This window comes from Vidua macroura, chromosome 12, assembly GCF_024509145.1.
Source record: "Vidua macroura isolate BioBank_ID:100142 chromosome 12, ASM2450914v1, whole genome shotgun sequence".
Taxonomy (NCBI): Eukaryota; Metazoa; Chordata; class Aves; order Passeriformes; family Viduidae; genus Vidua; species Vidua macroura.
In genome coordinates, this window is record NC_071582.1 from 22,171,673 (window position 1) to 22,197,421 (window position 25,749).

Consider the following 25,749-nt stretch of genomic DNA (forward strand, 5'->3'; position numbering starts at 1 on the left):
GGCCGCGCCGCGCCCGCGCCCGGGCGTTCCGGTGCCGAGCCGGCCCCCGCCATGGCGCTCGCCGGGCGGCGCGACGCGCCCGAGCCGCCGGACTTCGGGATCCTGAAGCGGCTGGCGCGAGACCAGCTCGTCTACCTGCTGGAGCAGGTCCGGGGGCCGCCCGGGGCGGGCATCGCGCAGCGGGGCGGGCGCGGGGAGGCGGCGGGATCGGCACCGGCGCCGGGCGCGGGAGGGGCCCGGCTCGCCCATGCCCGCCTGCCCGCAGCTCCCCGGGAAGAAGGACCTGTTCATCGAGGCCGACCTGATGAGCCCCCTGGACCGCATCGCCAACGTGTCCATCCTGAAGGTACCGCGGGTCCGCTCGGGCCGGCCCTGCCCGCCGCCGCCGCCGCCGCCCGCGCCGACCCCGCGCCCTGTGCCCGCAGCAGCACGACGTGGACAAGCTGTACAAGGTGGAGAGCCGGCCGGGCCCCGGCGCCAGCGACCAGTGAGTGCCCCGCGGGCGGGCCGCCCCGGCAGGGCCGGGCAGAGCGGGCCCTGCGGCGCGGACCGGTTCGAGCGGCCCCTCCGTGCCGCAGGTTCTGCTTCCTGGTGCGGCCGCGGGTCCGGACCATGAGGTTCATCGCCGGTGAGTGCGGCCCCTCGGCCCGGCCTGGGGGGCTCCGGGCCGGCCCCGCTCCGGCTGGGGCGAGCGGGCTCTGCGAGCCCAGGGGAGCCGAGGGGAGCCGTGCCTGGCGGGTGGGCAGCTGTGCAGGGGCTCTGCGGGGTGTCCACAGATATTGTCAACGCTGACAAGATGTCGGGGAGGAGCAGGAAGTACAAAATCATCTTCAGCCCCCAGAAGGTCAGTGGCACCCACGGTGCTGCCCATTCCCCTGTCACTCTGTGCCTGCCCAGCCTTTGCACCTTCCACCCTTTCTACAGGCACAAAAATTGTTCGTTTGTCACCCAGAAATGTTTAAGTAAACCCGTGTTGTGACACCTGGGGAGGCGCTGGGCCCCCCCAGAGCTTTTCCTGCTCAGAGCCTGCCTGGCCCTGAGGGTCTCCCCTTCCCTTCCAGTTCTATGCTTGCGAGATGGTGCTGGAGGAAGAAGGGGTCTTTGGTGGTGAGTGGGCTGCAGTGCTGGCTCGGGGTAGCTGACACTGCAAGATCCCAGTTAAATCCCAGTGCTGGGATCCCCGTGTGGGCAGGGGCAGGAGGGCAGGCAGGGCACACAGCTTCTCTGCAGGCTGGCTGCAGGCCTGCAGGCGGATTTGTGCCCACACAGCACCGGCCCCTCTCTTCTGGCCGAGGAGAGGAGAGAGGGTCCTGCCACCCATCCTGTCCGAAGCTCCACAGGCCCTGTTTTGGGGCTTCTGTGATTCCTGGGGCTCTTCCTGCCCAGGGCCGCATAACTGTCCCTATCCCTGTCCTGACAGATGTCACCTGCGATGAATGGTCCTTCTACCTGCTGCCCCTGGATGAAGACATCATCAGCATGGAGCTGCCCGAGTTCTTCCGCGACTACTTTCTGGTCAGTGGTGGGGTGACAGCCCATCCTGTCCCCTGTGCCTCACTGGGCTGGGGACAAGGCGCTGTTCAGAGAGGAGGTGTGTGGCGCCCTGCTCGGCCCTCAGTCTGCACCACGGGCCCGTCCACTCCCCAGGGGCAGCCGCTGTGGGGCAGCGGGGGCTCGGCCCCGAGCTGGCCCCTCTGGCCTGGCCGAGCGGCTTTGGGGCGGTTCCCGTCGTGTGCTCCCAGCTCCGTGCCCAGCCCAGCCCTGCCGTGGCAGTCCTTGCCAGCCAGCTGCCCACACGCGCTCCCTCGTCCCGCAGGAGGGAGATCACCGTTGGATCAACCCCGTCGCCAGAGCCCTGCAGTTGCTGAGCTCCCTTTACGGCCCCTTTGGGAGGACCTACGGCATCGGCCGCTGTGCCAAGGTGTGGCTGGCACCTGGGGTCCCCCGGGTGCCCGTCAGGGCTCGCAGGGACCCGGAGCCCATCAGCCACGTGGCAGCGCAGAGGTGTCGCTGCGCCGTGCCTCCCCCTGGGCAGGCTTTTGGGGGGTCCCCTACGCCAAGGTGGGCAGCGGAGGGGCGGCCGCTGCCCGCTGGGGTGTGGTGGAGCCCCCCGAGCCCTGAGGCAGGGAGCGTTTGTGCCTGGCCTTGGCTGTCAGCCCCGCTGCATGCCAGGGCCCTTGGTGGGAGCCTGGGGCTGCTCCCCGCCCTGGCACCCTCTGCCCCTCACAGATGAGCTACGAGCTGTGGCGGGACTTGGAGGAAGAGAGCGAGAGCGAAGGCCAGGGCAGGAAGCCTGAGATTGGACACGTCTTCCTCATGGACAGAGGTGGGCGAGGCAAGGGCGGCGGCCAGGGCCGCGTTTGGGCAGGGAAAGCTGTGTGGGGCGGCAGGAGGAGCGGGAGGGCAGCCTGGCTCTCCCCGCAGACACCGACTACGTGACAGCGCTCTGCTCACAAGTGGTCTACGAGGGGCTCGTGGACGACACCTTCCGCATCAAGTGTGGTACGTGACTCGGGGAGGGCAGCGGCAGCGCGGGGCTGAGCTCACAGCGTGGGGCTGAGCTCAGAGCGCGGGGCTGAGCTCACAGCGCGGGGCTGAGCTCAGAGCGTGGGGCTGAGCTCAGAGCGTGGGGCTGAGCTCACAGCGCGGGGCTGAGCTCACAGCGCGGGGCTCTGCACTCACAGTGGAGCAGCTCAGAGCTCTACACTCACAGCTCCGAGCTCTGCACTCACAGCTCAGGGCTCTGCACTCACAGCTCAGGGCTCTACACTCACAGCTCAGAGCTCTGCACTCGCAGCTCAGGGCAGCTCAGAGCTCTGCACTCACAGTGGGGCAGTGCAGGGCTCTGCACTCACAGCTCAGGGCTCTGCACTCACAGCTCAGGGCACTGCAGGCTCTGCACTCACAGTGGGGCAGTGCAGGGCTCTGCACTCACCTGTCCAGCCTCTGCAGGGTTTGTGCCTGGCATGGTCAGGCACCGTGCTGCTCCCACAGGGACAGTCCCAGTGTGGGGTGCTGCTGGAGGTCATCCACAGGGAGAGTCCTCACTTTGACCAGGAGACTGGGCTGGCATCCCCCGTCTCTGCTGCCTCTTAGAGCGAGGCTCGTGCACGTGGGAATGTTGCTATGTCTGGGCCAAAGCAGCTCTTCGCTTTTCCCTGCAGGCAGTGTGGATTTTGGGCCAGATGTCACCTCTTCCGACAAGAGTATTAAAGTGCTGCTCAATTCCCAGGACAAAGTGAGTCCTCACAAGCCTCGGGGAGTCCCCTTGGTGGGAGGAGGCAGAGTGGACCATTCCCCCCCCAAGCTTGAGCAGGAGTGGCTCGGGGCTGCTCGGAGCATGGGCTCAGGCACAGAGACCAGAGAAACCTGGTGCAGCTCTGCTTCTGACCCTCCAGAGTCCCTGCATGCAGGGCTGTGTCACAAATGGACGTTTTAAGGTCACTAAAGGAATCCCCAGCAAAGGCATCCGCAAAAACAGGTTTCATATAAAAACCGCAGCATGACAAAATTTGTTGGCAAAGTTCTAAATGGTTAAAGCACACGGATAAAAAGTAAAAGAAAATTATAAATCAATGAATCCAAATGAAAATCAACCCAAAAATATCTACGTGGAGGCAGAGGTGGGGAATGAGGGGGGAATCAAAAGGATAGGAAGGAATACAGAAGACCCTCCTGTTGAGTCACGGGGTTCATAGTAATTTTCCATGCTGGCCACAATTCAGGCTGTATTTTACTATGGAATTTGACAATGAAAATATTACTCCACTTGGGTTTTTATTCAGGTTACAAAAGTAAGTTTCCCAGGCTGTTCATTAAAACACAGGAGCTGGTTAGACAGGACTAGTTCCTAGGAAGAGAGAGTGTTTCTGCTAAGCTGGGGAGGACCCAGGTGCTGTTCATTGCTCAGATGGTGGTGTGGCCTGGGTCAGAGGGACACACTGACACAGGCTGCTGTGCTGCCAGCCAGGGTTTTGGGGCGCGGGTGGCACGTGGCCAGCGTGCTGTGCGGAGCGTTGGCCCTGGGCTCTGTGTCTCCAGGCTGCAGCCGGCCGGGCCCTGGCAGCTGTGGTGCTTCCACAGGTGTTCAGCCAGATTCGGAACGAGCACTTCTCCAGCGTGTTTGGCTTCCTGAGCCAGAAGTCGCGGAGCCTGCAGGCACAGTACGACGTGAGTGCTGCCCTGGCAGGCGTGCGGCGCCGTCCCTGGCAGCCTGGCCACCAGCGCCGTGCTCTCCCTCCCGCAGCGGCGCCGGGGCATGGACATCAAGCAGATGAAGGACTTCGTGTCCCAGGAGCTGAAGGGACTGAAGCAGGAGCATCGCCTGCTGAGCCTGCGTAGGAACCTGAGGGGAGGGGGTCCCTCGGCTGCACCACAAGTGCTGGAGCTGCGGGGAAAGCAGGGGCTTGGGGGCCCTGGATGTGCCCAGCAGGGCAGGGCAGGGGCTGTTGGCGTGTGCTAACAGTGCCTGCAGAGCCCTTTCCCCTCCAAAGCTTCTCTGTCTCTTGGCTGTGTAGATATCGGTGCCTGTGAGTCGATCATGAAAAAGAAAACCAAGCAGGACTTCCAAGAGACCATCAAGGCTGAACACTGTGAGTGCTGCTCCATCTGTGCCTACCCCTGCCCCAGTCTGACCCACGGCCTCGCTTGCCCCAGCCCCAGGCAGCCTCATGCCTGGGTGTTCCCTGTGTGGCCACATCCTCCCAGTCTCTTCTTGGGTTGTCTCAAGATCCCAAGTAGGGTCAGGCTGCACTCTCTGAGAGGGAACGTGTGGTGGGGTGGGGGCCCCATTCCCTGGGGTGTTGGGAGGGCAGGGGAGCCCAGAGCTCAGCTCAGTGGCCTGGCAAAAGCCCTGGGGTGATACTGTCTGTGCCCCTGCCACAGCACTGCTGGAGGGCTTTGACATCCGTGAGAGCACCAGCTTCATCGAAGAGCACATTGACCGGCAGGTGAGAGCAGGGGGGTGCCTGCTGCAGCCGCCCCGTGCTGCCCCGCTGACCCCCGCTCCCCACAGGTGTCCCCCGTCGAGAGCCTGCGCCTCATGTGCCTCCTGTCCATCACAGAAAATGGTGAGTGCCCGCTCTGCTGGGCCAGCAGGGCCACCGAGCCCCAGCCCGGGCACGGGGCTCACCTGGTGCTCCCCACAGGGCTCATCCCCAAGGACTACCGCTCCCTGAAAACCCAGTACCTGCAGGTGAGGGCCCGGGAGTCGCTGCCGGGCAGGAGCTGTGTCGGGTGGGGTCCTGTGCTTCTGGCCACGAGGCCATGGGCAGCAGCACTCCTGGGGCTGGGCCCTGCCTGCACGGCCCTGCTGAGCCCCAGCACACCTGGGCTGTCTGCAGGACAGGCCCTGCTGAGCCCCAGCACACCTGGGCTGAGGCTGTCTGTGCAGGACAGGCCCTGCTGAGCCCCAGCACACCTGGGCTGAGGCTGTCTGTGCAGGACAGGCCCTGCTGAGCCCCAGGCTCCGCCTGCCCCTGCCCTGTGCTTGCTGGGGGGCTCTGAGCAGCCTGTGCCTGGCCGCAGAGGGGACAGCCTGTCTGCTCCCCGTGCTGCAGACGGGGCCCACGCTGATGCTGCTGCCCTGTTCACAGAGCTACGGGCCCGAGCACCTGCTGACCTTCCACAACCTCAAGCGCATCGGGCTGCTGACCGAGCAGTCAGCTGGGGAGACCCTGACAGCCGTGGAGAGCAAAGTCAGCAAGCTGGTGACAGACCGTGCTGCGGGTGAGCCAGCCCCCTGCCCCACGTCCCTGGGAGCCTGGGAAGGGGAGCTGCTGGCCCAGACGTGGCTGGAAGCACGTGGCAAGCGTGTCCCCAGCAATGGTGCTGCAGGCAGGGCGGTGGGCTCTGCCGTGGGGGCACCAGGGCTGGCAGCCACCACGGCCATTCTCCAGAGCACACAGCTCTGCACACCTCTGCCTGCCTGGGCCTGCCTGGGCTGGGATGCACACAGAGCCTCTTAAGATGTTTCTCCTCGCTGTGTTTTCCAGGAAAGATCACAGATGCATTCAATTCTTTGGCCAGGAAGAGTAATTTCCGAGCCATAAGCAAGAAGCTGGGGTTGGTACGTCCTCAAGGGGTGCTGGCTGGCCCCAGTGCCCAGAGAGCTCTGCTAGCCCGTGCCCAGGCTGCAGGCTTGGCACCTCAGGGGGACACAGCTCAGGGCCAGAGCTGCTGCAGCTGCTCCAGGCAGCCTGCGGGCTTCTCCTCGGGGCTGGGGGCCACTGCCAGCTTCCCACTGTGCCCTGGCCCTGCGCCCTGGGAGTGTGCTGCAGCGCCGGGGCTTTCCTTGGCCCTTCAGACACAGCCGTGGCACTGGGCAGGCAGCCCTGTGTCCTCCGTCCTGAGGCAGAGGTCCTAGGGTGCTGGCAAGGTGACGTTTCTGGGACATTTCAGGGACATTTCTGTCCCTGGCCCCTGCTGCAAAGCCCACCCAGGCCATGTGATGCTGGCTCTGGCATGGTGGGGCAGGAGGTGGGGACAGAGCCGTGCTCCACGTGTCTGTCTCTCCTCACCCCTGCACCTCTGAGGGGCAGTGAGGCCCCAGGCAGCCTGGTCCTGTACCCTTGGTGTCCCCTGTCCCCGCAGATCCCTCGGCTGGATGGTGAGTATGACCTCAAAATGCCTCGGGACATGGCGTACGTTTTTGGCGGGTCCTACGTGCCCCTGAGCTGCAAGATCATCGAGCAGGTGAGCCCATGTGCCATGGGAGAGAGCCGGGCACATCCCCCAGCCCCTGCCTCCTTCTGGGGAGCCCAGCAGGGGTCCCGGTGCCCAGGGCGGGGGCTGATGGTGGCCACCTGCTCCGAGCGCCCTGAGCAGTGCCCGGCGCCCGCCCGACCCTGCTGCGCTGCCCGTGCCTCAGGTGCTGGAGCGCCGCGGCTGGCAGGGCCTGGAGGAGGTCGTGCGGCTGCTCAACGGCAACGAGTTCTCTGTCTCAGGTACGGGGGGGCCGGGGCGGCGGGGCTGGCAGCCGGCACGGCCTACAGCGCTCTTCCCCATCCAGACAGCGCTGCGGAGGACAACCCCGCCTGGGAGTCCCAGCGTGTTGTCCTCGCCGTCTTCCTGGGGGGCTGCACCTTCTCTGAAATTGCGGCCCTGCGCTTCCTGGGCAAGGAGAGAGGTAGGAGTGGCCTGGGAAGGGTGGGGAGCAGGCAGGAGCCCACGCAGCCAGGCGGGCTCTGGGCTCTGGGCTCAGCGACCCGCGCCGGCCGGAGCCCGTGGGGAGGCCAAGGCCCTCGGCCAAGGCCCTCGGCTGTCCTGCTGAAAGTGCGGGGACGCGCTGGCAGCGCCGGTGCTGCCCCGCAGCGCTGCCGGGGCACCGACGGGCCTTCCCCGCAGGGTGCAAGTTCATCTTCCTGACCACGGCCATCACCAACAGCGCCCGCATGATGGAGGCCATGATCGAGGCCAAGGCCTGAGCCCCGGCGGGGCCGAGGGAAGCCCGCCAGTAAAGATCTCTGCTGACAACGACCCGGCCTGGGCCTGTGTGTGTGCGGCTGGGCGCCGGAGGGGGCGCGACCCCGCCGAAACCGGGGCGGGCGGGCCCGGGGCGGGCCCGGCGGGAGCCGCGGCGCGGGGGCGCGCAGGCGCTCGCGGGGGCGCGCGGGCCCCGCCCGGGGCGCGGTCACGGCGCGCTGCCGAATGGCGGGCGCGCGGGGGCGCCGTTACCCGCGCAGGACGCGGCGGCGGCCTCGCTCCGGATTGGCTGGGAGCGCCCACGGCTCTGCGCGACCATTGGCTGGGGGCGGCTTGGGGCGGGGCGGGGGCGCGGCCCGGTTGGCGGTTGTGGGCGGGGCCGCGGGGGCGCGGCAGCCAATCAGCGCGGCCGGGGGGAGTTCGAATCGGCGGAGCGGCGGCGATGGAGCGCGGAGCGACGAGGAAGAGGTGCGGGACCGGGGGGACCGGGACCGGGAACGGGAGAGGAACCGGGAACGGGGGGGACCGGGGCGACAGCGGGACCGGGAACCGGAACCGGAACGGGGGCTGCGGGCACGGCCGGGCGGGAGCGCCGCGAGCCGGGGCGGGAGCTCCCGGCGGGACGGGCGGTGGCTGCGGGGGCTCTCGGGCGCCGGGCCCGTCCGTGCCGCTGACGGCCCGCGGTGCCCAGCGAGGTGCTGGCGGCCGAGGCCGTGTCCTGCCTGAACCGGGCCATGGCGGCGCTGCGGGACATCTGGGAGGAGATCGGCATTCCCGAGGAGCAGCGCCTGGAGCGCACGGACGTGGTCAGGAAGCACATCAAGGTGAGGGCGGGGTCGCCGGTTCTTCTGTTGGGCCGCGCACCTGCTGCAGCGGCAGCCCGGCCCCCGAGCGGCGCGGGGTGAGCCCGCCCAGCACCGCTCTCTCGGGGCTCCAGGACGGGGCCGGGTCTGCGGGGAGCACCGGGGGTCCCTGCCCGGCTGTTAGCGCGGCTCTGCCCTCGCCCTGTGCAGCCCCGTGCTGCTGGGCTGCCCGCACCTCGCTCGGGCCCAGCCGTGGGTCTCCGGCGATGGTCCCGCTGCCCTGCCCGCTCTCCGTTCTCACGCCCTGCCTCTGACCGCACCTGTGCTGCAGAGCCTCCTGGACATGATGGTGGCGGAGGAGGAAAGCCTGAAGGAGCGCCTGCTGAAGAGCATCGCCCTGTGTCGGAAGGAGCTGGACACCCTGTGCAGGGAGCTCCAGCTGGGCCCCTTTGAGGTGAGGCGTGGAATCCTGGGGTCCTCCTGGCAGCACTGCTGCTGCCTGGCCTCTGCCTGGGTGTCCCAAGAGGCCAGAGCTTAGAAGGCAAATATCTGTTCCAAACTGCTTTTCGGGGTGCTTGGTAGAGCCAAGGCTTTGCGGCTCCTCACAGGAGCATTGGTAGGTGGCTGTGTGGTGCTCTCCAGCAGCATGTTTTGCACGTTGCTGGTGTTCATGCACCTTCCTGAGGAGCATCTCACTCAGACCCAGGCCTGGCAGCCCCGGTCTTTGTATAAAAACCTGAAGCATGAGCCAGGTGTGGGAGAAGTCTGGAACAGAGCTGATTTCTGGCCTCTTGCAGACAGAGGAGGAAAGCACCATCCTGCAGATGGAGAAGAACCTGCGCACGTGTGTGGAGGTGCTGCAGAAGCAGAAGCGGGACCGGAAGCAGGAGCTGAAGGCCCTGCAGGAACAGGACCGAGCCCTGTGTGACATCCTGTGCACAGCTCTGTTCTCCATCGACGCCGGCAGCGTGCCCAGCCTGGAGGACCTCGACCGCTACCGGCGCCACGTGGCCTCCCTCAACACCCTGAAGGTGAGCCTGGAGGGCGAGGGGGGCGCAGAGGGGCCCACGAGGGGCCCCTGGTTCCTGACACTGCCCTCGCCCCCAGGAGGAAAGGCGGGAAGAATTTGTCACCAACAAGCGTCAGATCATTCTGCTCATGGAGGAGCTGGACCACACCCCGGACACCAGCTTTGAGCGGGACGTGGTGTGTGAGGACGAGGAGGCGTTCTGCCTGTCCAAGGACAACATCGTGGCCCTCCAGACCCTGCTGCAGGAGGTGCGTTGAGCCCTGGGGCAGTGTTGAGGCAATGCAAGAGCAGCCTAGGTCCTGGCGAGGCTGTGCGTGGGAACACCTTCCGGGGCTCTGAGGAGCTCTCGCGTGCGGGCGCGTGGCTCCGCAGGCACGGCAGGGCCACGGGCTGTGCTGATCCCCGCTCCCCCTCGCGCAGCTGGAAGCCCGGCGGGCCCTGAACGAGGCGGTGTGCGCGGAGCTGCGCGCCAGGATCCTCGCGCTCTGGGAAAGGCTGCAGATCCCCGAGGAGGAGAGAGAGTCCTCGGCCGTGCACCTGGCCGGGTCCAGAGTCCGCACTAGGAGAGCTGTAAGAGCCCTGCTGTGCTCACGGGGGGAGGGCTGGGGGCAGCAGCTCCGGGGATCTCATTCTGCCTGCGTGGAGGGAGGAGCTGGAGGCTGGTGCTCCCTGTTCTCCCCCTCTTCCTCCCTGACCTGTGCTCTGGTCCCGGGGCAGTTGCAGCAGGAAGTGGACCGTCTGGAGGAGCTGAAGCTGCAGAACATGAAATCCGTCATCCACGCAATCCGGGCAGAGCTGGCTGACTACTGGGACAAATGCTTCTACAGCCAGGAGCAGAGGGAAAGGTTCAGCCCCTTCTATGATGGTGGGTGCTGGCTGGCCAGGCAGGTCTGGGGAGGGATCCAGGGGTTCCAGCAGCCCCCTGACCTGGCTGCTGTGCCCTTCCAGAGGATTACACAGAGACCCTGCTCGAGCTGCATGACGCTGAGGTGGGCAAGATGAAGATCTACTATGAAACACACAAAGATCTGTTTGAGGCTGTTCAGAAGTGGGAGGAGAACTGGAAGCTGTTCCTGGAGCTGGAGGTATTGTCCAGGCAGGGCATGTGGGGTCACGGGTCAGTGTGTACCTCTGCTCTCGTGGGAGAGCACTCTGGGAAGGAGCAGGGAGCCACTGGGAAGTCATGGTGGGCCAGTGCAGGGATGAGGTGCTGTGTTTTGAGCACTGGGGGTGTTTGCGCAGGGCTGGCTCCTCTGGGGCCTCCACCACGTGTGGTTGAGGGGATTGGGTGGTGTTCTTGTGTCTCTCCTGACCCTCCTTCTTTACCAGAGTAAAGCAAGTGACCCCAGTCGCTTCACCAATCGAGGAGGAAACCTTCTGAAGGAGGAGAAGCAGCGAGCAAAGCTGCAGAAGACACTGTCTAGGGTAGGTCCAGCCCTGGGGAAGGACCTGTGGTCCCACTGACACAGAAAAAGGGATCCTTGGGTGTGAGGATATCTGTGTTCAGGGCGGTCCCTACACTGCCCTCATGTCCTGATCAGCTGCAGGAGGAGCTGGAGAGGAAGGTCCAGACCTGGGAGCAGGAGTTCAAGGGAGCTTTCCTGGTGAAGGGGCAGCATTTCATGGAGTATGTGTCAGAGCAGTGGCAGCAGTACCGTCTAGAGAAGGAGAAGGAGAAGCAGGAGCGGGTGAGTGCAGAGCTGAGCATGTTGGCTTCTGCCTGCGAGTGTCCCTGGCTCCTGCCAAAGAATGCCAGCTGTGCCAGAGGCGACACGTGGCTCTGGATACCTGTAAATCTCTGATGAAGCTCCTGCTGTGTGGCTGTGCCGGGCAGTGTCACACAGACGCACCGGCCGTGGTGCTCAGGTGTGTAAGTGCAGGTGTGTCCCACAGCACCTGAAGAAGAGCCGGGAAATGGAGGCGGAGATGCTCTACGGCAGCGCCCCACGGACTCCCATCAAGCGGCGCATGCTCAGCCCCCACACGCCTGCCAAAGTAAGCAAGGTAAAATATCCCTGCAGAGCTGGGGCTGGGCTGAGAGCGGAGCTCTCCCTGGGCTGGAGCACAGCCTTGGGCTGGAGCACAGCCCTGGCCCGGGCTCAGGGTGCTCCAGCCGCACGGGAAGATGTCCTGTGTGACGTGTGCCCTGCTGTCTCCTCAGCTCCACGGCACCTTCAGCGCCAGCACCGCGTCCAACAGCACTGTCCGCTCAGCCTTCGGGGGAGCCGTCTCCCACTCGCCCACGTCTCGGTTGCCACCCTCCGGGAAGAAGGTGAGGGGCCCTGGGGGAGTCCCTGCCCGGGGCTGGGCTGGAAGGGACAGGTGAGCTGGGGTGCTGCAGCTCCTCTTGCTGTCAGCCCATGGTGCACTGCCTCCCCTGCGGAGCTCGTGGGGGACAGAAGCCCCTGTTTGTCTGCAGTCTGCTCTGTGGGGCTACTGCCATCCTGCTGGGGTGTTTCTGGGACCTGAGGGAGGAGGGGGGTGCCAGAAAATCCTCCTCCAGCCCAGATCTCTAGTACACCTGTTCCTTAGTGCTGAGCCTGCAGCTTGAGGGATGCGTGTGTGCTGCTGGGCATCCTTGTCTAACGAGGGCATGCCTGCCTATGGCAGGGGGGTGGAACGGGATGGGCTTTAAAGTCCCTTCCCACCCCCATCACTGCAGGATTCTGTCATTCTGTGCTGTATGTTTCAGGGGCCAGAATCGGACCCCAGAGTCTGGAGAGCTCCTGGAGCCCGGCACTGCTCTGGCTCCTCAGAGCGGTGGGCACTGAAGCTGCCGCAGCTCTCCTGCCTCTGCTCAGTTCCTGCCTCCCTTAACTGTCCCCGCACTCTTCCCGCAGTTCGGCCGGGCCCGGACCCCCACCCACACAGCAGCGAAGCCCCCCCGCCGCAGGCTGAGGGAGCAGAACAAGGAGAACGTGTCCCAGCTGGACGGAACCACCCTGAGCGGTGGGTGCACCCCCAGAGCCCCTGCCCAGCGTAACCAGAGCGTTAGTTCTGTTGCCAGCACCTATTCTGAGTTTGCGGTAATTCACCTCTTCTAACCCACCCCCTCCGCTGCACAGCACAGGGCCTCTGCTCCCCCCGGGTCCCCCCGGTGTCCCCCCGTGGCCTCTCACGGGGGCTGCCCCTGCCCCACGGACAACTTCAAACAGAGCTGGAGGCTCTGCCCTGAGCAGCCGTGGGGCCAGGCCGGCAGCCCAGAGCACAGGCTGCGGGCAGGGCCAGCTCCAGGGCAGAGCCCCGAGGGTGGAGTGGGCAGAGGCTCAAGGGGGGCTGCTTTCCTCTCTCAGGGTGGGGGACCTTGGGGCGCCCTGGACAGCCTCTGTCCTCCCAGCAGAGAGCCAGAGATTTACCACTGTGTGGCACTACTCTTTATACATTTTAGTAAAAAAAGGCATCGATGTTAATTGGCTACCAGTTACGTAGTTCCCATACTAATTTGTATTCCATCTCCTTTTGGCCGCCCGGCCTGCCTCTCTCTGTCCCCACTGAACTGTGAGGCAGCAGCCCCCTCCCTTCACTCATCCCTCTCGTTTCCCCACTTCCTTGTTTCCACAGCGCCAACTCTCAAAGGCTTCCAGCTTTGAAAGCGCCTCCCACGTTCTCAACTCCACCACCAACAATGCCGCGTGGTGAGGCCCTGCTGCGGCAGCAACGCAGGGCCTGCAGCACCTCCCGCTCCCGGATACCCCTCCCCTCGGTTGCTGCTTTAGAAATGTGCTTTTATTTAAAAAAGATTTCTAGATGTTGTGAATAAAGTCCTTGTACAGCCCCAGCCTCGGAGCGCGATCGGGGCCCCCTCACGGGGAGCCGTGGGAGGGGCGGGGCAACACAGAGCCGCGGGGCGTGGCCACGAGCCTCAGCCAATCAGGAGCGGGGGGGCCGCAGCTTTTCCGGCCAAGTCCACCAGCCCCAATCTGTGTCCTGATTGGCCAAATAAATTGAAAGTCCACGCCCTGACTGGCTAAAGGAGAGCTCGCAGCCGTGCGGCGATTGGCCAGAAAGGGAGCAGTCCCAATCACTTCCTGATTGGCTAAAAAAAACTCCCTGAATTTTCAATCCGCATCCGGATTGGCTGAAAATGCAGCTCCAATCCGAATCCTGATTGGCTGAAGAAAACTAGAGCGCGCAGCAGCTGTGCTCTGATTGGCCGAGCAGTGAGCGCGGTCGCTCCGCGCCGGGCGCGGCTGCCAGAGCCGCACGGTGACCGGGACGAAGCCCCGGAGCGCCCGGCTTCCCGCCGTTCCTCCTCCTCCGCTTTCCACACTGGCCATGGTACCGCACGGCCCGCGATACCGCCGGGGCGTCCCCGGCTCCAGCTGTGTGTCCCAGCCCCTCACAAGTTCCTCTGCACCCCAAAGGAGCAGGACCGGCCCGAGTTCTGTGCCGGCGCCGCTCTGCCGAACATCCCGGAACGACCACCGCGTTCACACAACCCCGGGCACAGCCCCGCGCCGCGCCCGCCCCAGGACAGCTTCACGGAGCCGGGTGTGCTGGAACGCGTCTCACGCACCAGCACTGCAGCCCTTCGGAGAAGTGAATTTAATAAACACATCCAGCCCGTGCCGGGGTGTCCCTGGCCCTGCTGCAGCCCCACTCCAGCGTGTGAATCAGGTCACCGTGGGCTAACTCAGCCCCATCCTGTGCCGCAGCGGGGCTGCCTGCCCTGGCCCTGAGGACAGAGTGGTCCTGGAGCTGGTCCTGCAGAGCAGAGCCTGCCCTCATCCCCGCTCTGGCAGCGCCCCGTGGGTCTCGGTGCCCTCACGGCTCCCGCACACGTACATAGGTGGTCCAGGGCCCACACACCACCTCCTCCACCCGCAGCCCCTTGGCCACCAGGTGCTCGACGCGGCGTGCCTGGTCAGAGCTGATGTTGTTCCCGTGTCCCAGCTGTCCGTATTTACCTGCAGACACACGGTCATGGCATAACGTGGCCCTGGGGCCTCACAGGGCAATTGCTCCTGGCGTTTGTAGGGAGGGAGAGATGGAGCAGAGACGGAACTTGTACAGCGACAGAAGAACCAAGGGCGAGAGAGCAGCGATCAGAAGCTGCTCCTGGGGAGGCTGTACAGTCCCAAAGCAGAGGTGCCACTTACCCCAGCCCCAGGTGTAGAGCTCCCCGCCTCCTGCAACAGGGACAGCACCATCAGGCAGTGCCCGGGCAGCTCCGTCCCCACAGTCCCCCGCTGCTCCCGGGGCACTGCCCAGCAGGTCCTGGGGAGCCCTGGCACCTCTCAGTGCCCCCGCCCCGCCGGACACTCACGTGTGACCACGGCTGTGTGTCGGGAGCCACAGCTGACCGCGCTGACCTCCGGGTCCTGTGGCAGATCCAGCAGCGCTGGGAACGCCTGGATGGAGATGAATGCAGCATCCTCGGCAGCCAGCTGCACCCGGCTCGGCATCGGCTTGGTGCTCCCTGCAGGAGAGGTGACGGCAGCGTCGCCCGCAGGCTCGCACCGCGCTGGCCCTGCACTGAGCTGCTGGGGCTGTGCAGGAACCCGGCCCACGCCGCCCTCAGCCTGGCCAGCAGCACTCACCCGCGTGCTCATCTCGCGCTCGCTCCTCTGCCAGCGCTTTGGAGGGCAGAGCCAGCTGCCCCGACTCGTTCCAGCCCCACACGTACAGGTCTCCAGCCTCTGCGGGGTGGGGGGAAAAGGCAGAGCTCAGCCCTGGGCCGAACTCGCTGGCAGCATGGGGTGCTGCAGGGACACCAACACCCCGCACTGCCCAGGCCGGGTCCCGCCGGGCGCTGCCGGCAGCGCGTCCAGCCCCAGGCCCAGCACAGCAGCCCCTTACCGCTCACGCCGGCCGAGTGCCACCCGCCGGCCGCCACCGCCCGCACGGGCACCCCGGCCAGCGCCTCCACCAGCCGCGGCTGCAGCTCCGACTCCAGCAGCCCGTGGCCCAGCTGCCCATGCCTGCAGGGACACAGAGGGACACACAGACACGTCCCCAGCCCATGCCTCCAGCTCCCGTGCCTCCTGCCCAGTCCCCACCAAGCCCTTCCTGCTGCTGCCAACCCAGCACCAGGCTGGCAGAGCCCGAGCAGCTGAGGGAACAACCACAGCTGAGCAGAAGAATCAGCCCCAGGAAGAGGGAAAAGCCAAGCGCCAGTGGGAGAGCGATGCCAGCTCTCCCAGAGTTACAGCCAGGGGTGGGCGGGCAGCAGTGGGACACAGCACCAGGAGCTTTAGTTGCTAAAGATGGGGCAGAAGCAGGAGGGGCTGGCAGGAGCTGCAGGGCTGAGAGGAGCAGCTCAGCTGCAGAGTGGTGCTCTGGGGAGCTTCAGTGTGACAGCTCAGGAATGTCAACAGCCGTGCTGATGCGCGGCACTGGAAAGGCTCTTCACATTCCATATGGGAAATCTGCAGAGAACTGAGGCAAAGAGACACTGAGGGCATGCTGCAACAGGAAAGTGGTTCTGGGCACTCCCTCACCAGAGGGTAATGCTGACACAGCCAGCAGTAAGAGAGGGGCTCCAAAGGGGTGAGCTGGGCCAGCACCTGGGCCAGCACAGCTGTCACACTGCGGGACACACTGGCACAGGCAGGCGTGAGAGGATTCTCAGCTGTGCTGAATAACCAAATTCCAAAAAAGTTAATCCTCAGGTACACACCCCCACATGTAGAAACCTTTCCTCTGAAGGGAAGGCAAGAAGGACCAAATACTGTAGTGTCTGCAAAGCAGCAACTGCTGATGTAAACTGAGTGTCATGTTTGCCACGAGCTGTGTTTGCTACCAGCTAGCCCAGAGCCAGCAAGCTCCCTTGCTCGGCAAGGGACTGGAGCAGGGACTGGGGAGTGAAACACTCTGGAGCAGTGAGAACAGGGAGGGCTCGGGGCCAGGGCACGCAGCTCTGTGACACGTGATCAGTGCTGGGTTTGTCTTTCCTAAGTAGCAAAGAGGAACACAGCAGCCCTTCCACTCCACAGGTGAGAACAACCTGCTCCTGTGGCCAAGCCTCATCATGCACCAGCAGAACTCAGGGATTCAGGGCAGGGGGACCTACAGCTGGGCTCTCCAGCACCTTCTGGGAAAAACTGCTGACTGGGGCAGCAAATACACAGACAGCCCCCTAATGAACAACTGTCCTAGAGTGACTTTATGATGCTTGTATCCCCAGTCATTGTTCTGTTTATCCTGGATATTAAGTTCTGAGCTTTTAAGACTGGTTCTGAGAGTGAAAGGGAAAAAAAAATACAGTTTGTTTTCAAAAACTGCACTCACTCCCCCACATCCTTCTCCTAGACTGTGCTGTCTGCAGCACAAACAGACAGCAGGAGAAAGCTCTCCTTTGCTTTTTAGTTAGTTTTTTTAGCTAGCTGAGGTGTGAAGTTCCCTAGACTATGATTTTTCTTTTTCTTAGAACTGTTCAAACCTACTCTAAACTGAAAACCCAAAAGAACACCAAGAGCTCACACCTATAACCCCCAAAGCCTAGGATGCTGCATTCCAGAGCCAGACAGTCCAATAGAAGACTAAGGAAGCCAACCTCACCTCACAAAAAAAGCTTTCTGAATTTGCCATCTCTTCAGAACAGTAAAATGTTTTATTTGTTTAATATTATTCATTTTTTATACTTGTGAATACTTTGCTTATTAAATAAACAATTTTTTTCCACTTTTCTCCAAAGAAATATTTTTCTGAACCAATTTAGGGGAGGGGCCACTTGAATTTACTTTCTAAAAGAACCCCACTCAGAAATTTCCTCCCAGAATTTACCCTAAACCAAAACAAATACAAGAAGAAACACCTTTGTGAGAATAAACTGAGCGGTGCCCCCAGCTGTTAAAGGCACCCAAGTTCAGCTGCTGGCAGGCGACACGGGCCGGAGGCTTTTCCCCAGGGGTTCCCTGCCCTCCCACAGGCTGTACCAGAGGGACCTGGCACTGAACTGTCACAGACTGACGGAATCAGTCTCCAGTTCAGAAACACAAGAGCTTTGCTGCCAGCTGGTGTTGTGTGACAAGTTACAGAGGAGCAGGGACAGAGCAGGGACCTTGATGGTCATACATCCCAAGTGTCCTCGGAGACTGCCCTGAGGGAGCCAAAAGTCAGAGCAGAGGCCAGAGTCAGTAGCCAGAGACCCAGCACCTAGAGAGGAGACAGGGCTACCCATGGGGCCAGCAAGGGTGGACTCAGTGGGAAAAGGGGCATGGCCAGGCCAGCACTTCCAAATCAGCCCTGATTTGGGATGCCTGTGCTGGGGGGACCTGGCTCTGGTGAGGGACAGATCCCATCAGCGTGTGGGTGAGCACTGGGCACCTGCAGCTGGTACCCCAATACTTCTCTCAGCTGTAACTTAACATTCCCAAGTCCACCCCCATGGGAAAGTCAGGAGGCATAGCCTGTCCCAGGCAGCGTGTGCAGGCCAATGGGGGCTCAGCCCCTGAGGTGACCCCCATTCCGACACCCTCTCACTGCACTCCCCCCAACGACTCCCCATATCCCCCTCGTCCCTTCTGCGCTCTCCTGCCCCTTCTGCATCCCCATCATTCTCCGTGCATGCCACCAGCACAGTGCTTGTCCTGGAGTTCCTGAACACCCTGAACACCCGCTGCCGTCCCTCCCCTGCACCCCTGTGTCCCCACAGCCCCTGCTCACCTGCCGCCGCCCCAGCTAAAGACCTCCCCGGCGGTGCCCAGTGCCAGGGCGTGCTCCGTGCCCAGGACCAGCCGCCGGGCCCGCACGCCGGCCGGCAGCGCGGTGAAGAACGGCGGCCGCGGCGTGGCGAAGCCGCCGGGCAGGAGCGGCAGCGGCTGGCGGGGCTCCGGCGGCAGCGAACGGCTCCAGGCGGGCTCGTCCAGCGGCGCTCCCCGCAGCGCCGCCTCCCGCCGCCAGGCGCCGGCCGCCGCCGCGCCCCGCAGCACCAGGTGCGTCTCGGACGGCAGCGCCTCGGCCCAGCCCGGCAGCCGCCGCCGCAGCCCCGCGCTCCGCACCTCCAGCCCCGCGCCTGCCGCGGCGGCATCTCAGCGACCGGCGCCGGCGACAGCCCGGGGCGCGGGACGGGGACAGCGCGGGGGTCTGGGGGGACGGGACGGGAACGTCACCGGGGGACCAGCGGGGAGCGTCCCGGGGGAACCGGGGGGAGGGCTGGGGGGTCCCATCCCGGGGGAAGCGGCGACACGGGAAGGGGCGGACAGGACGAACCGGGGAGACCGGCGCGGCAGCGCGCGGTGGGAAGGGGACCCGCCGTCCCGGGGAGCGGCAAGGGGAAGCGGGCACGGGCCGGCCAAGGGCCGCACTGGCCCCGCGGGAGGGACGGGACCGGGGCCCCGGGCGGGCCGGGGGCGCTCACCGGTCTCCAGGACCACGTAGCTCCAGGCGGGCCACACGCGGGAGATCCCCTCGGGACCCGCCTCCAGCCGCCACGGCCCCGGGCCCGGGCCCGGCTCCCCGGCCGCCTCTTCGGGGCTGAACCCGAACACGAGCCAAACGCCGGCGGGCGCCGCCATGGTTGGGGCGGCACCGGGAGAGGAGGGACCGGACGTGACGGCGGAGGGGCGGGCGGACAGACGGACGGACAGACGGACAGAGGCCGGGCCGTGGTCCAAGAGCAGCTTTAGTGTTCCCGGGTGGGCTGGCTCCGCCGCGCCGCTCCCGCCCCGGGTCGGCCCTCCCGGCTAAGGCAGACGGTGGCAAAGGCGGCGGCAAGCCCTATCCTCCCCTCGCCCCGGGGCACCGGGCGGGCGCCGCCGGGGGCAGCGTGGCCCCAGCCCCGGGCAGTGCTGAGCCAGCTCTGCGTGCAGCCAGACCCGCCAGGGCCGGCCTGAGAGCAGCGTGTGAGCACCGGCCTCGGCAGCGTGTGCAGCAAGTGTGGGAGAGCCCCGGCGCTCTCAGGCGTGGCCAGGGTTGGGCTTGATGAGGCCGTAAGCCACTGCGTGTGCCAGGCTCTCCTGGGCCGCCTGGGCCACCCGCGGCTTGTCCTTGTCCTTGGCAAGCACAGAGAGGATCTCCAGCATCTCGCTGGCGATGAGCTGCTCGGCCACCTCCCGAGCAGCTGCCATCATGTTCATCACCACCACGGCGCCACGGTGCTGCAGCTCCACACTGGGACTCAGCAGCAGGGCCTGCAGGATCTCCAGCCAGTGCACCGTCTGCAGGGGAGCGGGGCCAACATCATCACGGACCCCAAGAGAAGGGTCCCAGCTCCCCCCCTGCAGCCCCATCTCAGAGTCGGGCCCAAGTCACGACAAGCTGCCCCGTCTTCTGGGGCCAGAGCTCCAGGCCACCGCAGGGAGGGAATATGGGACACAGGGTGCTGTGTTAGGGTGCACTCACCACCTGGGGAATCCGCTTGCAGATGGGGGGATGCAGGGTAGTCAGCATGGCCAGGGTCCCCGAGGCTGCCCGCCGCAGCTTCTCATCCTCCTCCCCACTGTACAGGACCATCAGCTTCAGCCGGTCGCTGCCCTCAGCCAGGAACATCTCCTGCACCTGCACAGGGGAAAGAGGAGGGATCAGGGGGGGTGTGGTAGTCCAGCAGCCCAGCACAGACCCCAGCCCATCCCGGCCTTCACCTCCTTGCTCATGGCCATGTTGCACATGCACTCGGTAGCGGCCAGGCGGATCAGCTCGTGCTCCTCAAACATGTACCCCTCAATCATGGGCACAGCCCGCTCTTTCAGGATCTTCTGCCTGGGAGGCAAGCGGGCAGTGAGCACTCCCTGCCCAGGGCAGCCCGCCAGGCCCAAGGGGACAGCCAGCCGCCCTCTTCCCCCGTCCCTACCGCAGCCTCTCGCTGATGCCAGCCAGGTTGGTCAAGGCCATCAGCCCCTCAAAGTTCTCCAGGCCCGTGCGCTGCAGGTGCAGGAGGCTGACCAGGGGCCGCACCACCTCATAGATCTGTGGAGACACAACGCATGGGACTGAGTCGATGCCTGCTGCTGCTCCCACCCGAGCCCCTGCCTGGCAGACCCAACCCCCAGCCCCAGCACTCACCCGCTCCCCAGGGAATACCATCTCCGGGTTGGAGGTGATGGTGATCTTTGCTAGGGCCTGCGCTGCCTTGGTCTGCCCCACCTCAGTGCCCTCCAGGGACAGTGGGATCAGAGCCTGGGGGCAGAAACAGCAGCCTGTCCTGCAGCCAAGGCCACAGCACCCAGGGCAGCCACAGCACCCAGGGCAGCCACAGCTTTCCCCACCCTCATGTCCAAGGGAGCCAGTGCAGCCCTGCTAAACCGCAGAGCCCCAGCTCCCCCGAGCCCCAGCACCCCCGGAGCAGTGCAGGGCAGAAGCACAGCGGGGTCCATACTCTCACCTTGCCTCCTCCCTGAGCAACCACACCACCCCGGTCTTCTGCCTCCTCCACCAGTGCCAGGAACACTCTAGGGACCAAGTGGGACTTGCTGCAGCACTTTGATAGTCACAGTGGGCCCAGGCTGCACCAGACTCCTGGACATCCCCCCTGCTGTCCAGGAGCTGGCCTTCACCTCAGGCACGTAAGTTCACCAACAGGATGCCAGCAGCCTGGGAGCCCAGCTCCCTCCTGTCCCCGGCAGGCCGCACCTGGAGATCAGCTCCCGGCAGGAGCTGGTGAGCGCTGGATTCTCGCTCTTCACCATGCAGGCCAGTGCCGACACCACTCCAGCCACCAGCAGCTTCCGCACCCGCCGCTTCACAAACTCTGGCTTGTCCTGTCCCACAGGCAGGGTCACACTTGGCTCAGGAGCACCAGCACCTGGTGAAGTGCCCGACCCCACCCCCGTGGGCCTCAAGGACACCGTGGCCACACCTGGGACCCCAGGCTGTGTCCCACCCACCCACCCACTCTCCTCCTAAGCACAGCCATGCCCTGCTCACCTTGGGGTGCTGCTCCGGGATGTGCTGCTTGGCATACTTGGCCAGCTCCAGCATCTGTGGGTCCGGCTCCTCGTGGTCATAGCTATTGGTGCAGTTCACCAGCGTGGAGGCAACAGCATAGAGCACATTCCTGTCCTCTGACTGTGGCGACAGTGGGCACCTGTCACCCTCACAGCAGGAAGGAGCAGCCAGGACTGCAGCCCACCCAGCTTCTCCCACACATCCCCCCCAGAGCGTGAGCCCCACACCTGCTCCAGCACATTTCCCTGGTGCCAGGGTGCCCATCCCACAGCTCTTGGTATGCACCTTGGCCAGTTGGAACATGGCCTGCATTGCTGCCTTGTCCTCCACAAACTCCTCCTTGACATCTGCATCGAAGGTGAGGTAGGCCAGGCCCTCGACAGCCCAGCGCCGCGTGCCCACGTCGATCGCCTCGTTGCAGAGCCACCTGGAGAGTGGTCCCTGAGCCTGGCTGTGGGGGCTGTGGACAGCCCAGCTGCAGGGAGCCCAGCTGTGGGGCACCTCGCCCACCTGCCACCCCCCTGCGCCTGGCCCCGCTCACTTGCGGCACTGCTTGGCCAGCTTCATGGTGGATCCCTCGGCAAACTGCTTCATGCTGAAGTCTGTGCCTCCCGCAGATCCCAGCTTGCAGAGCCCCTGCAGGCAGGAACAGAAGTGTGGGAGCAGGAATGGATGTAGGACGTGCCTCCTGCAGCCACAGCAGTGGGGAGCAGCGCTGTGAGTGGCGGTCCCGCACCCACAGCCCACCCTAGGGCTCAGCCCTGTCCCACCGTGCTCACCACCAGGGCACGGATGCGGATGCTGTCCCTCTCGCTGTGCTTGTAGATCTCCTTGAGCAGGTTGACGCCGTTGGCCGTGATGAAGGAGGCGCGCTTGGCCTTGTCGGCCGCGTGGATCAGCGCCTCCACCGCGACCAGCTGGTGGGCCTCGCAGACAGAGGCGCAGAGGGACAGCACACTGTCCATGATCCCCTCCAGCTCCAGCACCCTGTTCCCTGCATCTGAGGGACCCTGCAGCAGGCACGACACTGTCTGAATGGCCCGCAGCTTTCCCGGCAGCTCGCGCCCCTCGAACCAGCTCCTTCAGGGAAAGACCAGCAGAAAGGGTCAGGATGATCCACCTGCTTCTTCCTGCCCCACCTGCCCCCACAGCAGGTCCCCAGTCAGCTTTAGCACTGAGGGTGACAGGTGCTGCCAGGCTGCAGGTGATAAAACCCCCGTCACTCCCGGGACACCCTGGCTCACCTCACATAGTCCTCACACAGACGGTGGAAGTTTTCCCTCTCGGCATCACACTTCAGGTCCTCATACAGTTTGCTCAGCAGAACAGAGGTGCTCATCCGGCTGTTCTCTGTCACAGGCAGGCTGCCCAAGCTGCCGCACACTGTGCTGCCCACCTCTAGGATTTTCTTCAGACCTGGGAAAGGTCAGACAGCCCAGTGAGGGGCACAGTGGCATGTGCAGACCTGGGGCAGAGGAGCACCACGCCCCAGCAGGACGTGTCTGGCCATTCCACTAACCCTGATCAATCACCCAGAGGCTCAGGCTGTTGTTGGTCTCCTTTGGTGACTTCCTGGGCACCACCTTGATGAGCAGGTTGAGGGCGTTGTCACGGCCATGTGCTGAGGCCCCTTCCAGCACTAGAAGCTCGAGGAGGTGCTGGATCAGCAATTTCAGGTCCCTGGAGGAATCTTCCAAAAAAGACAGTGCCCAGCAGTCAGCACCCTGGGCACGGCCTCACCCCCACCGTGGCACAGCTGGCAGAGATGCTGCCATGACCAGGGGCTTCTGCCTCCTGTTAACCCTGGATCAGAGCCCAGCTTTGCTGCAGGGAGCAGTGACAGGGCAGCAGCAAAAAGCCCCGCGGCACCTCTGCACCCACCCGGGGCTCTCCCCGTACAACAGCCAGCCAGGGCAGCCCGCACTCACCCAGCACCACTGCATCCTCCTTCCCGCGGAAGTCTTTCTGCAGCCCCTCCTTCAGGGAGTCGAACATCACGTGCAGCAGGTTGCAGGCAGCCAGGGACACCTCCTCGTGCTCCACGCCCAACACCGCCGCAAGACGGGGTGCCCCCAGTTCTGCCAAGATGGCCGTGGTCTGCAGGTACAAGCACACCTGTCTGCTGGAGGCCTTGGGGAAGCCTTGCCGTTTTTCCCAGCCCCTTATCAGGATGGTTTCCTCTCACAAGTTCAGGCCTGGCAGGTAACAGCTCAGAGCTCCCCTGCCTGACACTCTGCAGCCTCCCCAGCATGGCTTTCCCCTGGGCCCAGCCGTGGGGTGTGGTGGCACCTACACGAGAGCGGTGGCCGGAGCACAGTCCCACCAGTGTGCGCAGGGCTGCCAGCATCAGGTCAGCCTTGGCCGTGTCCAGCAGCTGCATCAGCAGCCGCACACCGTCACTCTGGAAGATCTTCTCTGCTCCAGCCTCTTCTCGTGCCAGCACGATCAAGTTCTGCGCAGCCTGGGGAAGGAGAGTTCTGTCTGGGTCACAGCAGCACACTGTGCACAAGGAACTTCTAGCAGCTGCAGGCACCCACCCTCCAGCCCTGTCTTGGGGAGCATTCTGTGGGGGGCAAGCCCGGCCTGCCCAGGCAGCACCACTCAGCACCACCGGCCCAGGGGCAACAACCCTCCCCTCCTCTCCTCCCAGCCACGGCACTGCGCCCCGCTCCCCGAGCTCAGACTTTCTGCTTCTTGTCCGCATCCTTTTCTTCAAGATCCAGCAAGATCTGGAACATCTGCTCTACTTTGGAGTCCGTGCAGGACATGGCCTTCATCTGCAACAGAGCAGAACGAGTGGCTCAGCAGTCCTCGCCACCTTCTCCTGCCCCCCACAGCCACAGCGGGCCGGCAGCCCCCACTGCCCCCGTGCTGACCTTCTCGTGCATGCTGCTGCCCAGGGCACGCAGGGCCTCCTGGAAGGCCTTGTTCCTGGGCTCCAGGCTGACGCAGCGCTGCAGGTCCCTGACGGCCTGGTCCAGGCGGCCCAGCTGCTGCAGCGCCTGGCTGCGGCGGAACAGCGCCTTCACATCCCGGCCGTCAGCCTCGATGGCTGCGCACAAGGGGTCAGCGGCAGAGCCCAGGGCCTGCCCCAGCCCGCCCCCACGGGCAGCTCAGGGGCTGGACCCCCAGCCCCACCGACACTACCTTTAGTCGCGTCAGCCTCCGCCTTGGTGTAATCCTCCTGTGGAGAGACGGGAGAGCAGAATGCCTGAGCAAAGCTGGCACCAGCCCCACGCAGCCTACACCCCTAACTTTGGGGACAGGATGGGATCAGCGTCACTGGAGACAGCGAGCCAGCACAGTGGGACACCCTGTCTTTCCTCAGAGGGTGTCCAGGGAGCCCTACGGCCCCCGGTGCTTTCCAGGCACTTCTGGTCTCCTCAAGCCCCTAAAGCTCCTCGTGTTCACCCCCTGCCCCAGACAAAGATTCCCTGCAAGAGATCAGAGATACTGTGACTGCTTGAGAACAGCCCCAGCCAGCCGGGCGGGTTCCAGCATGCCGCAGGGACGCGCCCGCCCGGCGCTCACCAGCTTCAGGTAACACGCGGCCCGGTTGCGGTGCAGCACGGCGCGCTCCGACGCGGCGTCGCTCAGGCTCAAGGCCTCCGTGTAGGCAGCGAGGGCGGCTCCGTGATCCCCCGCCTGGAACAGCGCGTTACCCCGCGCCCGAAGCTGCTCCGCCGTCACCTGCCGAGGGGCACCGACTGGGACACAGCCCTGGCCCCGCACGGACCCGGGACAGGGACCCCCGGGACAGGGACCCCCAGATACAGAGACCCCGGGACAGGGACCTTCGGACAGGGACCCCCGGGACAGGGGCCCCCGGGACGGAGACCGCGGGACGGAGACCGCGGGACAGGGACCCCGGGACAGAGACCTCGGGACAGGGAGCCCCGGGACAGAGACCCCGGGACAGGGAGCCCCGGGACAGAGACCCCAGGGACAGGGACCCCCGGGACAGGGATCCCTGGGGACAGGGACCCGCCCGGCTCTGCTCACCGGCTCCTCCATCGCGCTGCACCCGTGACGTCACCGCCGAGCGCCGGGGGAACCCGGCCGCCACCGCCCCTGTCACGTGACGGGGCGCGGCCGGAGGCGGGCGGGGCCGAGCCTGCAGCGCCGCCCCGCGGCCCGGCGGTGCCAGCACCGGCCGGCGGCAGCGTGCTGTGCGTCCCTGCGTGTCCCCGGTACAGCCCTGCCCCGGTACAGCGCTGCCCCGGTACAGCCCTGCTCCGGTACAGCCCTGCCCCGGTACAGCCCTGCCCCGGCACGCTGCACCGTACAGCCCTGCCCCGGCACAGCCCTGCCCCGGCGCACTGCACCGTACAGCCCTGCCCCGGTACAGCCCTGCCCCGGCACAGCCCTGCCCCGGCACAGCACTGCCCCGGTACAGCCCTGCTCCGGTACAGCGCTGCCCCGGTACAGCCCTGCTCCGGCACAGCCCTGCCCCGGTACAGCCCTGCTCCGGTACAGCCCTGCCCCGGCACGCTGCACCGTACAGCCCTGCCCCGGTACAGCCCTGCCCCGGCACAGCCCTGCCCCGGTACAGCGCTGCCCCGGTACAGCCCTGCCCCGGCACAGCCCTGCCCCGGTACAGCCCTGCCCCGGCACGCTGCACCCCGGACAGCGCCTGTCCCCCGTACAGCCCCCGCACTTAGCCCCGGA

General features: G+C 65.1%; 4 protein-coding genes across 9 annotated transcripts; 2 read left to right on the forward strand and 2 right to left on the reverse strand.

The window, feature by feature from the left end:
* Nucleotides 1-6: 6 nt before the first annotated feature.
* Nucleotides 7-7,476, forward strand: VPS33B (VPS33B late endosome and lysosome associated). 4 transcript variants are annotated; one of them, XM_053988936.1, is made up of 23 exons: nucleotides 7-147; nucleotides 266-346; nucleotides 426-487; nucleotides 579-628; nucleotides 777-844; nucleotides 1,062-1,107; nucleotides 1,421-1,515; nucleotides 1,817-1,921; nucleotides 2,230-2,326; nucleotides 2,425-2,502; nucleotides 3,165-3,238; nucleotides 4,084-4,170; nucleotides 4,247-4,337; nucleotides 4,518-4,592; nucleotides 4,885-4,949; nucleotides 5,015-5,069; nucleotides 5,148-5,194; nucleotides 5,595-5,727; nucleotides 5,994-6,067; nucleotides 6,592-6,693; nucleotides 6,869-6,944; nucleotides 7,010-7,126; nucleotides 7,345-7,476. In XM_053988936.1, exons 1-23 carry the CDS (start codon nucleotides 52-54, stop codon nucleotides 7,422-7,424), a joined length of 1,854 nt encoding a protein of 617 aa, XP_053844911.1. In that variant the 5' UTR covers nucleotides 7-51; the 3' UTR covers nucleotides 7,425-7,476. The 4 variants fall into 4 exon arrangements, with proteins under 4 accessions (XP_053844911.1, XP_053844912.1, XP_053844914.1 ...); XM_053988937.1 differs by having other exon boundaries at nucleotides 429-487; XM_053988939.1 differs by lacking the exon at nucleotides 6,869-6,944 and having other exon boundaries at nucleotides 6,945-7,126.
* Nucleotides 7,477-7,808: 332 nt separating this feature from the next.
* On the forward strand, nucleotides 7,809-13,033 carry PRC1 (protein regulator of cytokinesis 1). Of its 3 annotated transcripts, none has more exons than XM_053988379.1 (14): nucleotides 7,809-7,890; nucleotides 8,114-8,246; nucleotides 8,557-8,679; nucleotides 9,023-9,256; nucleotides 9,333-9,503; nucleotides 9,676-9,825; nucleotides 9,973-10,120; nucleotides 10,204-10,340; nucleotides 10,585-10,680; nucleotides 10,797-10,943; nucleotides 11,149-11,259; nucleotides 11,417-11,527; nucleotides 12,096-12,281; nucleotides 12,817-13,033. In XM_053988379.1, exons 1-14 carry the CDS (start codon nucleotides 7,865-7,867, stop codon nucleotides 12,892-12,894), a joined length of 1,851 nt encoding a protein of 616 aa, XP_053844354.1. In that variant the 5' UTR covers nucleotides 7,809-7,864; the 3' UTR covers nucleotides 12,895-13,033. The 3 variants fall into 3 exon arrangements, with proteins under 3 accessions (XP_053844354.1, XP_053844356.1, XP_053844355.1); XM_053988381.1 differs by having other exon boundaries at nucleotides 12,096-12,204; XM_053988380.1 differs by having other exon boundaries at nucleotides 11,149-11,250.
* Nucleotides 13,034-13,039: 6 nt separating this feature from the next.
* On the reverse strand, nucleotides 13,040-18,739 carry RCCD1 (RCC1 domain containing 1). The gene is made up of 7 exons (XM_053988382.1): nucleotides 18,557-18,739; nucleotides 17,863-18,211; nucleotides 15,055-15,176; nucleotides 14,796-14,894; nucleotides 14,522-14,674; nucleotides 14,355-14,384; nucleotides 13,040-14,162 (listed from the first exon to the last, which is right to left on the reverse strand). Exons 1-7 carry the CDS (start codon nucleotides 18,711-18,713, stop codon nucleotides 14,020-14,022), a joined length of 1,053 nt encoding a protein of 350 aa, XP_053844357.1. The 5' UTR covers nucleotides 18,714-18,739; the 3' UTR covers nucleotides 13,040-14,019.
* Nucleotides 18,740-18,802: 63 nt separating this feature from the next.
* Nucleotides 18,803-25,159, reverse strand: UNC45A (unc-45 myosin chaperone A). The gene is made up of 20 exons (XM_053988739.1): nucleotides 25,084-25,159; nucleotides 24,613-24,771; nucleotides 24,229-24,265; nucleotides 23,958-24,133; nucleotides 23,766-23,858; nucleotides 23,375-23,542; nucleotides 23,010-23,178; nucleotides 22,601-22,771; nucleotides 22,326-22,497; nucleotides 21,861-22,161; nucleotides 21,623-21,717; nucleotides 21,367-21,508; nucleotides 21,061-21,201; nucleotides 20,767-20,894; nucleotides 20,519-20,585; nucleotides 20,200-20,313; nucleotides 19,988-20,103; nucleotides 19,779-19,896; nucleotides 19,540-19,695; nucleotides 18,803-19,355 (listed from the first exon to the last, which is right to left on the reverse strand). The coding sequence occupies exons 1-20, from the start codon at nucleotides 25,093-25,095 to the stop codon at nucleotides 19,095-19,097; spliced, it is 2,796 nt and encodes a 931-aa protein (XP_053844714.1). The 5' UTR covers nucleotides 25,096-25,159; the 3' UTR covers nucleotides 18,803-19,094.
* Between the last annotated feature and the right edge of the window lie 590 nt (nucleotides 25,160-25,749).

What these genes read in the sequence shown, in the direction of transcription:
- UNC45A (XM_053988739.1), bottom strand. An exon ending in TCCCGGAGCAGCACCCCAAG is followed by an intron (nt 20,895 to 21,060) that starts GTGAGCAGGGCA and finishes CCTGTGGGACAG; the next exon opens with GACAAGCCAGAGTTTGTGAA. An exon ending in TGGTATTCCCTGGGGAGCGG is followed by an intron (nt 20,104 to 20,199) that starts GTGAGTGCTGGG and finishes GTGTCTCCACAG; the next exon opens with ATCTATGAGGTGGTGCGGCC.
- RCCD1 (XM_053988382.1), bottom strand. Translation starts at nt 18,713, where the DNA reads ATGGCGGCGCCCGCCGGCGTTTGGCTCGTGTTCGGGTTCAGCCCCGAA. An exon ending in CTACGTGGTCCTGGAGACCG is followed by an intron (nt 18,212 to 18,556) that starts GTGAGCGCCCCC and finishes CCGCCGCGGCAG; the next exon opens with GCGCGGGGCTGGAGGTGCGG. An exon ending in GCTCTACACCTGGGGCTGGG is followed by an intron (nt 14,163 to 14,354) that starts GTAAGTGGCACC and finishes GTGTGTCTGCAG; the next exon opens with GTAAATACGGACAGCTGGGA.
- PRC1 (XM_053988379.1), top strand. Translation starts at nt 7,865, where the DNA reads ATGGAGCGCGGAGCGACGAGGAAGAG. An exon ending in GTTCAGCCCCTTCTATGATG is followed by an intron (nt 10,121 to 10,203) that starts GTGGGTGCTGGC and finishes GTGCCCTTCCAG; the next exon opens with AGGATTACACAGAGACCCTG. An exon ending in AGAAGGAGAAGCAGGAGCGG is followed by an intron (nt 10,944 to 11,148) that starts GTGAGTGCAGAG and finishes TGTGTCCCACAG; the next exon opens with CACCTGAAGAAGAGCCGGGA.
- VPS33B (XM_053988936.1), top strand. Translation starts at nt 52, where the DNA reads ATGGCGCTCGCCGGGCGGCGCGACGCGCCCGAGCCGCCGGACTTCGGG. An exon ending in GACCATCAAGGCTGAACACT is followed by an intron (nt 4,593 to 4,884) that starts GTGAGTGCTGCT and finishes CCCCTGCCACAG; the next exon opens with CACTGCTGGAGGGCTTTGAC. An exon ending in TGAAAACCCAGTACCTGCAG is followed by an intron (nt 5,195 to 5,594) that starts GTGAGGGCCCGG and finishes CCCTGTTCACAG; the next exon opens with AGCTACGGGCCCGAGCACCT.